We start from the raw sequence: 15,401 nt of genomic DNA on the forward strand, positions 1-15,401 counted from the left end.
TATTTGCACATCTGCCTCTAAGTACCGCTCGCAGTGCCAAAGCTACTTTTTTGCTCCCAACCAAACACATCGACACAGAAACTTATTTATACCAAATGACCTTTTTAATGCTCTCGCATTAAAACCTTCCAAGTTTTTTTTTTATTTGTCAGGTTTGTTTTTAGCATTTTTTATTTTCTGGCTACTTATTGCGTCAGCGCACATTTTTTAAATCTTTAGATTTTCCTGGCTTCAAATATATTGTCACTTTCTTTAATGTCTTCACTTCCTTTAATTAGTTATGAATATTTATTTAATCATATTACATAACAGTCACAAAGAAGGGATTTAGTAAAGGTAGCTTTCAAATATGTTACGCAGTTTGGACAACTTACAGTTATACAAATGATAATTGTTAATAATTATGCAGTCAACAAACTTGCATAGATAATCACTATATTACAAAAATAACTCAAAAATCTGAAAATGAATTCTATGCTTTCATATGTTTACAGAAATCATAAGAAATGACAGCATTCATGACACCATCTTAAGACATCTCTACGCCCCCCAACCCTCCGCCATATACTGTCTACCCAACGCAAAATGTTCCGACTCCAAAAGTGACCTTGGTCGTGACACCCACAGCTTAGATCATTCGTTTGAAACTGAAATGCTTCCTCTAAAGGCGACACTAGCATGCTAGATTGTACACTCAGACCTCATTATAATAAAATTGCATCTTGCACAAAAATAAGTTCATTCTATCCGAAAATTTGTGATGAAGGTATATTCCAAACACTGTCTATTGCAAGACTATTCTTCATTTACTGCATCATAACTGACACTTCATTATAACTGAGTTTGTTACATTGAGGTTTGAGTGTATATGCATGTCACAGTATCATCAGGTTAGCCTCCTTTAATGTTCTGTGTGATATGCCGTATCATAGCCAGGATGTTAATGTTTTTCTCTGTGTGTAATCTTGCGTGTGTGCATTTGGGAGCATGCACATTCCAGGTGTGCATCCTCCATGTGTGCAAAGCAGTGACTTCGTACACTCTCGTTCCAGTGGTGATTGTGGTGCTACAGAAAATGCTGGATGTCGCGAGGCTGGAGCCTGACATGCTGGTGACAGTGCTGCAGTTCCAGACATACTTTGCTCAGCTGGGCAGCACTCTTTTCATGGATCACGTAGAGCAGCTGGAAGCTGAGCGTAAGTGCACGCGATTCTACGTACCACTGCACGAGTGAAACGCGAGACTTGCGTTAAGTTGGAGATGTGCGTAAATTAGTCATATATTCAGTCGTGAGACAAAAACGGTACTGAGAAGGACAGCTTTAATGTCAGCAGTGAACAAAAATCTGCAATCGCAATCACAAAAGCAGGCAAACATGAATTCGAATTCAAAACATGACTACAAGGACAGCAGTTTAATCATTTATGGAATGCATTTATGGAATGTATTTATTGAATGCATTTACAGAATGTCAAGATATTGTCGACAGTGTTTCATTTCTTGCTTGTCGTAAATTGTGCTGGTGCTCATATATTGATTTACTAAACACCCTTGCATATGCTTTCTTGTCACTGTTTTGTTATTAGGTTTTATTAGGTTATTAGGTTTTCTCGCGCTCCGCTGTCCCTCAAAATTCTATTATACCGATCACTAATTCGCCCAAAGCTTGAGTACGCGTCCGCTATATGGGATCCCGTGCAGCAAAATTTAATTAACGCGTTAGAATCTGTTCAAAACCACTCAGTTCGGTTCATTTGTTCTAATTATTCCCGTACTGCTAGCATATCAGAAATGAAATCTAACCTTGACCTACCCAATTTAACTGTCCGGAGGAAACTGGCGCGACTGCATTTTTTTCATAAGATATTTTTTCACAATCCATCAATGAAGCGAGACCTCATTTCACAACCGTCATACCACTCATCGCGCATTGATCATCAGCATAAGGTTGCCATTCCGTTTTGCCGCACCACATTCTTTTCAGCAGCCTTCTTACCGAAAACAGCCGCCGATTGGAACCACCTTCCCTCTTCCGTTGTATCAATAACAGACCCTTTGTTATTCAAGACTGCAATTTCTCAGCAATGCTTGTAACTATACGCAGTTTCCATTATCTATCTTTGTCTTGTATGTGCTTGAATTCTTATACATTTTTAGTTGACTTATGTTGCCTTCCTGATTTGCGCATCTGATACTTGTTTCTTTATTTTCTCTTTTTTTCTTGTGTGTTATATATGTTGTACCCACCCCCTCTGTAATGCCCTACGGGCCCTGAGGGTATTCTAATAAATAAATAAATAAATATTAAATCTAAAAAAAAAGCAAATTTGATACATTTAACTTATCGTGAGCTTTGGTAACTATGCTAAATATTCATGTTAGAGCAAGAGCAAAAAATGGACTAGGAAATAATAGCAGCACCACCTAATTTGCACAAACAATGATGCTATCTTGTTGAATTATGTTTCGTTACTGCTTTCAGTGCACATCAAATATTGCTTCTAATCAAGGCACTACTGTTGCAGTGACTGTGCTTTTTGTGTCAGTGCGTTGCTCGACTGTTCCGACGTTGCAGTGAAGGTCCTTGACTCGCTGTCCTCGCGCGAGCTGCCCATTGTTAAGAGGACACTGTCTGCACTGAAGAATGTAGTGCCTACCAAGGAGCTGGTGTTTGCCATTTCTCAAATTCTGGTCTGCGGAGATCGACAGCTCTCCAATCTAGCAGGTGAGCCTCCGTTATTTCCACATGATGCGGCTTCTGAAGCGGCTTTACTTTAGCAGTTTCCTGCACATGTAAGCTTTAGTTATTTGTCAAAGGCTATTCACAGCTACTTTTGCGTTGTCGAGACTCAACATTTTCTCCTTTTGTCTTTGCCACCTCAACAGTTGCACATCGCACTCCCTCTGCCTGTCTTAATTTAATTATAAGCACTAAAATAAAATTATTTAACCAACCAGATATTCTAGATTTAAAAAAAGAGCTGGTTATTAATTCGATCAGTTTACAGTTCAATCTGATAGAGCAGCCCTTGGAAAATCCCAAGAATGTTGCAAAAGGTATAGCTCATCGCTGTGAGCTATGAATAATACACCTACATAATTAATTTCATATGTACAGTTAAACCTCAACATGTTAGTTAGGCCAGTGAAATCAGCACTGTACTTTATCATGTGTAAATTTATATATTGTTGAAATTTAATCTTTATTGTAAAGTGTGCTTGCTGGTGAGTCAGGCTGAAGAAAGAAAATGCCTTAAAAATTTTTATGGTGAAGTAAGCTGTTCTTAGCTTGCTGCTCTTTATGTGCCAAGGGTGAACAAAAGTGTACATACCAGTCATGATAGCTTAGTGATCGCAATGATGTGTTGTCAGCTTAAGGACATGGGCTGGAGTCCCAATTGTAGAGACACTTCAACAAAAGCAAAATGCAACAACATTAACATATATTTGATGCCCGTTACAAGAACCTCGGGCGGCCACAGCCGCACCATTCTTCTAGCTTATAATGTCCCAGGATTCAATTTTAGTTCTAAGGCATACTACTTCCTTTTGCACTGTTCTTACCGTGCCATCAATGTTTGTCCGTGGGTATTGTCACAAGTTTTAAAGTTCACAAGCTGGCAGATATGTACATGATTGTTTAAGAAGAACATGGTGTCAACTGTCTCTTTTTGTCAGACTTGGGAAACCTTCTTTCCTTGGGAGAGTGTATGATACGTATCGTTTCATATTACCATGTTCCATTTCTCAAGTTTTGTTATCGCCCCAAAACACTACATAATTCTTAGCGCAAACCGCGCCTGCAGTTTTTGAGAAGCTTCCGGACTTTAGTAGGTCATTTCGATAAGATCACGCCCACTCTGCAAACTGTACAGATTATTCTGGAACCTATGCCACAGTCAGCGATAACGCTAGAACATTCAATGGCAAGAGTATAAATGCCGACGCACTTCGCCGCTTGTCAGTCGTTGATCGAGGCCGACGCTCCGTTCGCCGCTATCAGTCCAAGACTGCTACTGTAATCGGACTTTTCGTTTACCGGGCACAGGTTCGCCCAAATAAACAGTTAAATCCCAACACAAAGTATCCTGTCTTCGGCCACGTCACGACCCCGTGACAATATGTATCATACGTATCATTTTGTATCGTTCTGTTCATGTATGTACGGAAAATTCTCCTTATGTCTGGCTGTGTATCCTTGTATGTAGTGCTCAATTGTGGTTTTTACCACTGCTGGCGGACTTTGCATTTATGGTGTCGTAAAATTTTATCAACCTATAAACTAACTATTTCTTTGTGTATGCCTACGTGTGTTTGAATTTTATTTGTTTCTGTTCCTGTTTTATTGTTTACTGATGCATATTTTTCCTATTTTTTAAGTGGCTTTCATTATTTATCATGTAATGTGTCTTGCAAAGCACTACTTTTGACCCACCCTGTAATGGCCGACAGGCCAACAGTATGAGTAAATAAAAAATACGTGATATTGCTGTTTTCTTACAGAACAATACCTTAAGGCAGCAGCAAAAGTCACTTCCAAAGCTCAGGTAATCATTACTTCTACCAATGTCAGGCATGTTATTTCTGGATTCCTGCAAGCATGTGCATCTCTTTGCAGATCTGTGCGCTGCTGGTCGAAGGATTGGAGGCTGATGCTGCACTCACAAGGCAGGGATGCTGCAGGGCCCTGTCTTTTCTACAAGTAAGCAGTTTAGAAAAATCAACCACAGAGTTCTGACATTGCTGAAATTGGCGAAGCTTGCACCAAGCCATGCAAGCCTTGAATTGAAGCAGTGAAACTGGATGGTTTCGAAGCCTAATCTGGATGCTTCTGGGTTTTTTTTTTTTCTATGCCTTAGCTAGGTGATGGAGGTTGTTTATAAGTCATTGCTAGGCTTTAGCTAGGAAATGATGATAGGTTCTGCCCTCATTGATTCTCAGTTCAGAGAGGTTCGAGATAAACTACAGACAGTCACGGACACAAGGTTGTTAGTGAAGGCCTTCCACTGCTTCGTATTCTTCTCACAGCCGCTCTTGTCTTTCCTGTTTCGTAGTATTTTCTCGTACGTACTCCAGGTGTTTGGCACAACCCTGTCACTTTGCAGTCATTTGTTGGTCTAACAGTTGCTTTCTTTCTTTTTTTTAGTGGAGATTGTGTGCAGTGGGATGTACCCAATTTCTTTTTGTGAATGCTCGTTTATGGGGACGATAGTTCTCTGATGGGGTGCACAAATTTCTGTTGCGCTCACCCATTTGTTGGGCGAGTAGTAGGATTTACTCGATTTCTGTGGCGTGTACCTGGTAATTATCTGGTCCGATGGGATCAAAGACCAATTTTATAAATGGCTTCACTGTTGACATTCTTGCGTGACGATTATAGCTATGGAGTCTACATGGGGCTCGGCCAAAAGATATAATTTTCACTACTCATCAGTTGAGCTCCATGATGATGGCTTATTACGATGTGATTGAAAAAAGAAACAGCTGAGGAAAGATAAATATTCACCCGCATAGTTTGCTCGCCCTACTGGCAAGCTGGTTTCTCTGCTAAAGACGAGTCTAGCGCTGGTAATTCCTCGAGTCGCCGCCCGACTGACAAATCGGAATCTGGCACATTGATAAAAGATGTAGGCTCGAAATACAAAGCGGTGGTAATGGTAATGTAGCATGCGAGATCAACCTTGCATACATACGTAGTTTGCAGTTTTCCCAACCGAGTCTCTCGTGTGTTGATATTAGGGGTGCGTGGTCAGCTGTTTATCAGCCCAGTGTCTCTCAAGAAGGCAACAGGTTTTTTAACTCTTCCCGTTTGTCACAAACCCTTGGTGGAACGACATCTTTGTACCATCTTTGTACGACATCTTGTGGGTGCAAGGGCTCGCTTTTGCTGGCTGTGGATCATTGCTGTTCTACTTTCTGCATAAAAGATTGGGAGTAATGAGATAGTAAAATGTCTACGTCGCCAATGCCGCCACGAAAGGCTCAAAGTGGAAGAGTAAATTGTCCAGACTCAACTAACCAAGCCTGATTGAACGTATATTTTGTTTCCACATGTGTAGTACAGTAGGGCAGCTTTTTCGCGAGTGTCCTGGAATTGTGCAAGCTTTTAAATGGAAAACTTAGCAATTAGTGTTAGCTGGATTCTAGTGCGATTGCTGTTACATTTTTCTATCCAAGATACATGTATCGGCTGCACTACTTCAGAAGTAACTAAAGTGAAAGGCTTAAAAATCTGTGGGTTTCTTTTTAGGCTCAGGAGTACATGGAGGAATTGGTGCACCTCTCTTATGCAGACGAAGTGGCCAAAGTGCGTCAACAAGCCAAAGAAGCTCTTTTCTCATTTGGTAGGTAACAACTACTGCGGTGTTCGTGTTCTGCTCATTGTCATGTGGCGCCTCACGGGGCAGCGATGTGTATCGTGTGTATATATGTGTAAATAAAGAGTTGGTGACGAGCACTCGGACGAGGCGAACGTTCTCTTTGGCACTGTGCGCCCCGTCGTGTGGTGGCTTTCTGCGTGCCCGCCGGCAGCATTGGTGGGCTTTAATTTAATGCTTCTTGTTCGTCAGTGCAGGGGCTGCCAAGACACAGCACAATTACACCATGCCATCTTTCCCTACAGAAATTGTTTCTTGAGCCTGAAGTTATTTATTATAGTTTTTTTCTCATATTTTCGAGGTCTGAGGAATTATATACAGTTAAGGATACAATACATTATACACGGGAAATAAACAAATTGCAGTGATAAAATAAGCACAATGCAATATTGTAAGCTACAAAAGCTTCTCTGTGCGTATAAATAAGGAGAACCCAATGTAAGCTTCTACAATTTCTTTTCTATATAGCTATATACTGTAAAAAATATACAGTGGACTTTCAGTAAACGGAAAGCTGTTAAACATAACTGCTGCTTAAATGGAACTGCCTCTGATGTAATTGGTTTCATACTAGAATGCTGCGAGCTCACCTCTCAATAAAAGGAACTCCTGCTAAAGAAAACACATTTTCCCGGTCTTTTCAGGTTCCGTTCAATGGGTCGACTGTATGTTAGAATCCGCAGCACTTAAAGACCCGTACACGAGGCGAGAACAAGGATGTGTACTTTTATAAAAAACAAAGAATTGCAATAAAATTTCAGTTTATACATTTTGCAAAAGTTTTATAGAAAAGGCCGTTACATTTCAAATGTTTACATTAGGAGTTCTCAATCATGCTGATGCCAAAGAACTCCTTCTTTCGGTGAGCTTTTTTATTTTTGTTTTCAATAAAAAAGCACTGAGATATGCTTCCTGACGCTTGGGCATCGGTAATGGTGGTTCCTTGGATCACATCTCGGGATTGCCATCTAACTGAGTTGAGTGGACGAGTGCGGAATCGGGGAAAATGTATCTGTGGCGTGCAAAAGCCCGAGGTGGGACCACTTTGAGAACGCCTGGTTCACAGAATGAGTGGGAATGTTATTTTAATCTGTAAATGTGTCTGAAAAAAAGACTGGAGAAAGACCTGTTTAAAGTAGTTCCTCTCTTTATTACCTTTTTCTCCCGTTATTGTTGGCAATACAACTGTTTTAGTCCTTGAAAACTCATAATCTTTATGTCTGCTCTTCCGGTTCCCACTCATCAATTGATGAATATTGTTTGTTATTGCTTCCTTACTAATTTATGTTGTTTGTATTTTATCTCTATAGTTGTTTCTTAATTTCTCAACTGTTTCATTTTTTTACAAAGGTGCACATGTTAAGTTTATTATGTGTACTGCGATTATGTATTTCAAGAGCAATTCAAAAGGGAACACAGACTTGTTGTTTAAGCGATGATTACCCATGATATTTTATATGAATATGTGGTTTTTGCAAAAGGCACGCATTTACTCGAGTGTAACAGAAGCGGCTTTCCAGATTTCGGTACCTAACGTCGACCCTTGCGTTACAATAAAACACCAAATTGCTATTTTTTATTCCTGCACACAATCGAAAGTCAGCCCTTGCATTACAATCGCGGTCGCATTACAATCAAATAAATGCGGTGCCTTGCCACTTCAACATGTAGTGTTATAAATGCTTTTAAGCTCCGTGACAGCACATGGCCACTATGGCCTCTTGAAAGTATTGGGTTGCGTTTCCTTACATATTGTACACGGCTGTACCGCTGTCCTTGTGCAATGCCTATAAAGATGCAGGCTTTGAACGTTGTGTCGTTCTACACTCGTTTCAGGAGAAGACGGACGGAGGGAGTTCCAGCAGTCCCAGTTGGTTGCACACGGTTTCCAGGGTCTGACCGTCAAGTAGCGCTCTGTCAGCAGTTGTCTAGACCCCCACGAACAAATGTGTGCTTGAAGAGCGTCTATATTTTGGCACCCTTCTTCCTTTTACCAAACACCCATGCATGCTCTCTAGTGATTCCAGCCTCCGGTACTTAAGACCAAGCAAGCTACGATTGAGCCTTTGTTTTTGAGTTCCTGTTTATTTGCTGTTGCTGCTGCTGTTGTAAATAACATGAAGATATTCAGTGAGAGTTGTTTTATTTCAGGTGTTTTAAATTTTCTTTTTTTTCAGTCTTTAAGCTGATCACACTTTTTTCATCTGATGTTTATTTACAAACCTTTTTTTTTTTTCGAGGCATTTTCAATTCTTTCTCATCAAGCAGTGCAGCTGCGCTGTACAGCCATGTCTGTTTTTTTGTTTTTAAGCTTGTCTTATTTTTAATAATTTCGGTGAGGAAAAGTTAAGAGGAAGCTTTCACGCAGGATCAACTATGATTTTGCAGAACACAGAAATGCTAAGATAAGGCAGCTGGCAAATTGAGCACAATTATTCTCAGTTAAGAAATACTGCTTATTTCTGCAAAATAACTTCAATTTATGAATCTATGATATGAAGGTGCGACTTACTAAATTGTGATATCTTTCGCGGCAGAACAGAGTTGCAAGCGTGATGCCTTAGTTAAATATTCTTATTTTTCATTGCCTTTCTTTGCAAAGAAAGAGTTGATGGTTTGAATCATCTGCATCCTGCGGTTACTAGATTTTGATCATTCTTTTGTATGATGACCTCGAAAATTTTCTGATCCAGTGTTGAGTATGAGACGTGAAGCTTCCTTTTAATATACTGTGCTTATTGTCAGGTGTGCCTGCATTTCTCCGTGCATATCACTTGAGCGAAGCTACACGAGAGTTGAAGGCATGTCCATATTGATGACGCATGTTTGCAGGCTTGCCAGCGTGCCATGTTACAAGTGGGAATCGACAGTGCAATGGCTATCCTGTTTCAATGACTGATTGAAGCACTTCAAGTAGTACTTTCTCTAGTCTAGTCAGCAAAGTTGGTTGTTTGTTATCATTCCAGAGAGATGAAGAAAAGTGAGCGAAATGTTTCTTTATTGGCGTCGAGGGATGCTCCAACCCACTTCCCTTTTTTTTTCCCTGTTGTCACCAAGATGAAGCGTCTGCCAAATCCCCGAGACTTGAGTGCTGATTTTTAATAAACAAGTTATTGCATGGCCGCGTTGTGTGTCTCATTCTACTACATTAGCAGTAAAGACCAATGGCTTTGAAAAAAAAAATACATCTTTATTCTATGTATAGCCATCAATTTGTGCAGCTGCAAATAGACGCAAGGTGGAAATGACGTTTTCAAATAAAAATATTCTGACTGCAGGGCTTTTAACTCTGACTATCTAGCACTAAAACTAGGGCATTGTCAGAATTTATTTTGCGTGGAGGGGGGGACGGCAACCATTCATTGTGGTTGTGTTGGCGTGTGTATGTATGCACATACAAAATTGAACAATTTGGGGGAAGGGGGTTGAACTTCCTCGCCCCCCTGGCAGCGCCCTTGTCATACACATCCGAATGTATGGCGAATACTGAAGTTCGAGTTGTATAAATCGTGCAGCGATGCACAAAATTTTCATTTTTTCAGTTTTTTTCTTCCTGAAAAGCATCTCCTTGTGTTAATATCTAGTAAATACAGTAAGCCTGATGCTCGGAAATATTGCAGACATGTGCAAAAAGAAGTGTGTGTATGAGTAAGTAGGTCCAAATGCCAGTTGCATTTTGACATAACCGATGATTTGAAAACCATCTCGTTTCAGTGCACTCATGGAGGTGAAGGGACTGCATGCTTTTGATTGCTTTGTAGACTATTTTCTGCAGCATGGAACGGGTGCTGCCGCGTTTGAACATGTGAGCTAATGGCCTTCTCCTTTCCACTTCACCGTCGCCGCTCCCAAGTTGAAGGCCAGCAGAGCGGGTGCAGCGGTTCATAGGGTTAGGTGTTGACATGGCAGTTCATATACTCTCACATCGTCGCCTGGCTGTGCACCGTGCTCGGCGAACTGCTAACGAGACATATTTTCTTGCTACACTCGCCCATGCCCACATAGTCTGCGCCGCCCGTTTCTCGTCGAAGGCTGCAGGGCAACGTCCGCCGCACACCACATCGCCCCCCCCCCCCCCCCCCCCCGCAAAGGAGAAGGCGCTTCGGTCTGGTGGTGCCATCTAGTTTTGCTTAGAAAAAGTAGTTGCAGAAAATCGCCTACGGTTCGGAATTGCTCGACTTCACAGGTGCCTCATCCTCTAATACAATGTCTTTTTTGCATTTACCTCTGAATGAAGCTTTCTTCTGACACACACAAGCCAAAACTATGTGTATCATAATTTAATAAGTACTGCACATGATGAAGCTGCAACAGACACAAGATTAATTGTATTTGTGCTGTATAAATAACGTGCACCATCTAGTTTTGCTTAGAAAAACTAGTTGCGGAAAATCGCCTATAGTTCGGAATTGCTCGACCTCACAGGTGCCTCATCCTCCAATACAATGTCTTTTTTGCATTTACCTCTGAATGAAGCTTTTGTCTGACACACTAGCCAAAACTATGTGTATCATAATTTAACAAGTAGTGCAGAGGATGAAGCTGCAACAGACACAAGACGAATTGTGTTTATGCTGTATAAATAACATGTTATTACACATGTATACATGCAACACCGATGAGAAAGGATGCAAACTGAAAGTTGCTTCACAATATATACTTTCGTGGGCATGGATCTTTACTTGCCCACTAATTTGCCAGAAACTCCAGTGTTTTTTCACAGTGAAAGCCACTATGAGGCCGCAACAACAGTGCCGTAGTTGACTGCCGCCGCCGATTTCTGTAATCGCTATCACGCGAAGTGAAAAACGAAAGAACAAAATATTCTGCATAGAATGGCCTCGAACCCACGCTTTCTGCTTGGCAACCAAGTATTCTGCCAAAGAGCCATGCTGGTGCTTGATACTGCTTACAAAAGGATTCATAAGCAAGGAATATCTCTAACGTGTGTGATGTAGCATAGTGAAAGAGCAAAATAATAAGCAGGTGTCACTGAATGCAAATTTTGCAACAAGTGGGTCGTTTGATGCTTAAAGCCCATTACAAAAGGCTTGGCCATAATTATTTGACATACGCCAAAGCAGCAACACTTGCAGTTGTGTAGTGGCTACCATGCTTCTCCATAGAATGATGAACAATCAAATTGGGGATGCTTCCCTACTTCACAAAAAATGATTTATGGAACAGCGGGTACTCCATAAGTCTGCTTCTATTTGTTGCAAAGGAATCTCATATACGTGAGAGGAGAATAATATCAGTGTCGCACTGCCACCTTTGATCACAATCAGGGCTGATCTGAAGTGGGTACTGATGCACAATCACATTTAATTGCGATCAGGCCCGATCAAGATTAAGGTGATTGCAATCTGGCTTCATGACGGTGATTTGGCCGAAGTCTGCACCAAACTCTTTCGGATTACGCTTTGCCACATAGCAGCTACAAACTTGATCAAGAAGCTCGATATAGATCGGTGCTCATCACGATCAAAAGTACTTTTGTGACTCCAGTATTAACGACTGAGTGTCGCGCAAGGCGAATTGCATAAATAGTGGTTCTTTTAAAGCTTCTGAAGTCCTGACCCATTACAAAGGCAGCCCTTTTGCGACCATTTTGTATTTTGATCAATGATCAAGCAAGGGCGGCCCCTCCACATCTAGTTGAATTATCCTTTGCTGAAGAGGGGTTTTTGCTCGGGGTTTGATAGTTGTCCCAAGGGAGTGTATACGTAAGGCACCAGAAAAAGCCCCCATCCAGCTTCTGCTGTGAAAGTGCGTGTTTCGCTAAGGCCTGGCATTTCTCCTCCCCAGCCATTTCATAAATTCACTCAAACTTCTGCACTTATGGACAAGTAAACATACATCACGTGTAAAAGATGTACTATGCACAAGTGGCAGAAGCGTTTGTCACATGTAATAGATATAAGTACTATATGCAAGTCACGTAAGTTGACTTAAGATTATTTTATACTTAAGTTGCAACATATGCATACCATGCAAATATCCCATGAAGGGCATTAGGCCTGCATGTATTCCGTGCCATGTGAGCAGAACAAGTTTCTGCGACCAGCAGCTATCCCGCGACTTCATGACCAAATTATAGAACATAACATACTGTAAGCAAGACAAAGGCGCACAAGTACATGTGATGGAATGTTTCAAGAGCGCGAGCAGTACTTGCTTGACAAAATTTAGGCAAAGCCTAGAGTTTTCCAGTGACATTTTATTTACAGGATGGTATCAATGGGACTGGTGGTTGCATTGTATCAATGTACACAATGATAGTAGCAGTCTTTGAGCCCTAAAATGAGTTTGCTCTGCAGCACTAATTCGGACGACCACGTCCTCCCCTTCCGCCCCTGCCACCTTGGCCACCGCCTCTTCGTCCGTCTCCGTCACCCCTACCACCTCGGCCTCCAAAGGGACCACCTGGCAGAGAAAAGTAAACATGTTCCGTACACTAATTGATGGACAGAAAAACTTTGCTTTCCCCCTAAAATCTGTGTGAACATCTGCACTTTTCAATCATACCCAAACACATGTTAAGTCACTGTCATGCGCAACCAGACAAAACACACAAAATAAAGACCTCAATAAACACCCATCTGGTTGAGATGAATCATTGAATAGTAATTTTGAAAAAAACAAAAAGGATTACGACTACAATGCCAAAGTCTTATTCATACATGGCACAGTCACTATGTTTGAAATGGTCCAGTATACTGCATGTGCCTGGTGTGTGTGAGACTTTTTTGATGGAGGTGAAAATGCTGTAGGCCGTGTGCTCAGATTTGGGCGCACGAAAACCTCAGGTGGTCGAAATTTCTGGAGCCCTCCACTACGACACCTCTCATAGTTGTATCGCAAGTCCTGTCCACAGTACTCGCCCCCGGCACAAGACAGGATTGGGTGGGCCAATTACTACATTTCAATTGCGGAGCACTGTATAAGAAGAATAACACTAGTTTTGGCAAATTCACCGACCTCTGCCGCCTCGGCCACCGCGACCTCCGGGTCCGCCACGCTTGCCGGCATCCCCACGTCCCCGACCCTTGATCAACGTTTCTTCCTTGACCATGTCAATAACTTCATCGGGAATGCGAAGGTACTTGATTGTGCTGCCCCGAATGTAGCACTCGGGCATGCGCCAGAACTTGTCACCGTCCTGCAAAAAATAATGTTCCACACGGAGGGCTGATCTTAACGATCCATGGGATATAATAAGCTACATAAAACCACATGCAGTTCTTTGGCACATGGTCAGTTACGGCCTAATAAATGATGAAAGCTTCACCTACTACAGCTATCGTCATTCCACACAAGATTTTGCACAAATTCTCTGTTCAATGACGTTCACTCATTTTCGTGACCTCAAGTGCTTATGTACATTTAAACTAGTCGAATATCACCATATGAATACATATTTGCGTTACTAGTTTTAAACTTGAATGTCTGACAGTGTGATTGCACAGAAAACGACGACAGAAAAGTGGCTTCACATAAGGGGGCTGTGCCACCTCGTCCTCTGAACACTTGCCCCGTGTCATTTCACATTAACAAGCCCAGGCTGATACCTTATGTTTCGGTAACATTTACTTTGAGATTTGCGTAGCACTTACGTTGGCATTGAGAAAGCACTTTAAATCAAAACCAGCTGGTACGCTTCTCAAAGAGAAGAGGCACACCGCTGTTACATTTAACCTATCATTCTGCAGCCGTCACCACGCTTAACACAGACACTCCACAGCGTGTCTTGGACTGATGCTAGCCGCGAAGAGGTGCGTGCTGTTGCCGAGATAATAGCTCTGTACGCTTGGATGGTATGTCTGTATGTACTGATTACATCTCGGCAACAGAGCAGAAAGCTACACCGCTTCAGAACACGCTGCGAAGCGGTTGTGTTAAGTGTGCTAACAGCTTTATAGAGGTTGCTCTTGCGCTGATAGTCACAGTCGCATTCTCCGTAAATTACGCCGTCACTATCGTAAAACGCTGGGCATGGAACTGGGCGAAGTCGCAACGAAGAGCCTGAGAAGGGTAGCAGCATTTCGAAAACGCTTGTCAGCACTACCAAAGTCGTCTAGTGGGTAAATAAATAAGGATTTGTTAAATATGCGTACCCTAGACGTGCAGATAACCTCTCTCAGGTTGATGTTCATCCAGTTGTCGCAGCTGACAAGGTGGCCGTTGTATGTCTCGCCGTTCTTGAGTTCTACAAGCTGCAAACAAGTATACGGGGCAGTCAGAGTACGCTAGACAAGAATGGGTCTTTCACGTGTTTTTCTCTTACCATCGGATGATTCTGGGCCGTCCGCAACAGGGATAGCGGCAACTGCGAGAAGCGCGGATCACACACTGTTCACTTCACGTCCAAAAAAGTTTAGCAAGTTATGTTAAAGGCGTTGCTTTAGTATGGTGTGGCGCAGGTGTACAGACAATGCAGCTTACCATTCTGGCTCCGGAGTAATCTTCTCGGTTCTAAGAGAAAAAGAAACTACGAGAGAAATGCAACGGCAAACGAACACAATACGCAGCGATCGCACAGCGGCACAAGCGCCGGCTCCCTGGCTTTCTACCAAAAAGGTAGCCAGTGAGTTGACGAATCGAAGCCAATTGAAGCCGTAAACATATGAATTATAGACAAAATGTAACTTAAGTACCTACTATTTCTTTTATAAATGTTTGATTATAATTAACTGGTAGTGCCCCTTGCGCAAAGATTTTAAATTAAAACATTTGCGAAACTGTGTTTTGAAACTGACGTCACTTTGACGTAGCCGTTACTCGCATAGAGCGCAATGTTTCAAAAAGGCTTTCCTCCCTCCGTGCAAGAAAGTCTGTCGCTGCACGCAGGCGTTCAGGAAAAACCAGACCAACACTTAACCCGTGCGATATATTACGACTAGTAGGCATTATGAACAACCAGTGCGAACTAAAAGAGCATTCCTCGGACCCAAGAACAGTATTTTTGTTGGGTTTTCAGCGCACAACTCATATCGCACGTGTCCATGCCTTGTTTACTTCGAC

General features: G+C 41.9%; 2 protein-coding genes across 5 annotated transcripts in view; one reads left to right on the forward strand and one right to left on the reverse strand.

Annotated features, from left to right (window-relative positions):
* The window catches only part of LOC119181229 (rho family-interacting cell polarization regulator 2-like), a 336,392-nt gene extending 327,152 nt beyond the window's left edge, over positions 1–9,240 (forward strand). For all 4 annotated transcript variants that reach the window (XM_075874992.1, XM_075874991.1, XM_037432410.2 and 1 more), the window contains 6 exons: positions 1,053–1,196; positions 2,576–2,725; positions 4,504–4,547; positions 4,619–4,702; positions 6,251–6,344; positions 8,214–9,240. In XM_075874992.1, coding sequence (XP_075731107.1) covers positions 1,053–1,196; positions 2,576–2,725; positions 4,504–4,547; positions 4,619–4,702; positions 6,251–6,344; positions 8,214–8,287 — 590 coding nt within the window. In that variant the 3' untranslated portion in view covers positions 8,288–9,240. The remainder of the gene's footprint in view (positions 1–1,052; positions 1,197–2,575; positions 2,726–4,503; positions 4,548–4,618; positions 4,703–6,250; positions 6,345–8,213) is intronic.
* Positions 9,241–12,579: 3,339 nt separating this feature from the next.
* Positions 12,580–14,949, reverse strand: LOC119181070 (U6 snRNA-associated Sm-like protein LSm4). The gene is made up of 5 exons (XM_037432244.2): positions 14,823–14,949; positions 14,665–14,706; positions 14,495–14,593; positions 13,359–13,539; positions 12,580–12,803 (listed from the first exon to the last, which is right to left on the reverse strand). Exons 1-5 carry the CDS (start codon positions 14,823–14,825, stop codon positions 12,700–12,702), a joined length of 429 nt encoding a protein of 142 aa, XP_037288141.1. The 5' UTR covers positions 14,826–14,949; the 3' UTR covers positions 12,580–12,699.
* Between the last annotated feature and the right edge of the window lie 452 nt (positions 14,950–15,401).

This window comes from Rhipicephalus microplus, chromosome 10 (genome assembly GCF_043290135.1).
Source record: "Rhipicephalus microplus isolate Deutch F79 chromosome 10, USDA_Rmic, whole genome shotgun sequence".
Lineage (NCBI taxonomy): Eukaryota > Metazoa > Arthropoda > Arachnida > Ixodida > Ixodidae > Rhipicephalus > Rhipicephalus microplus.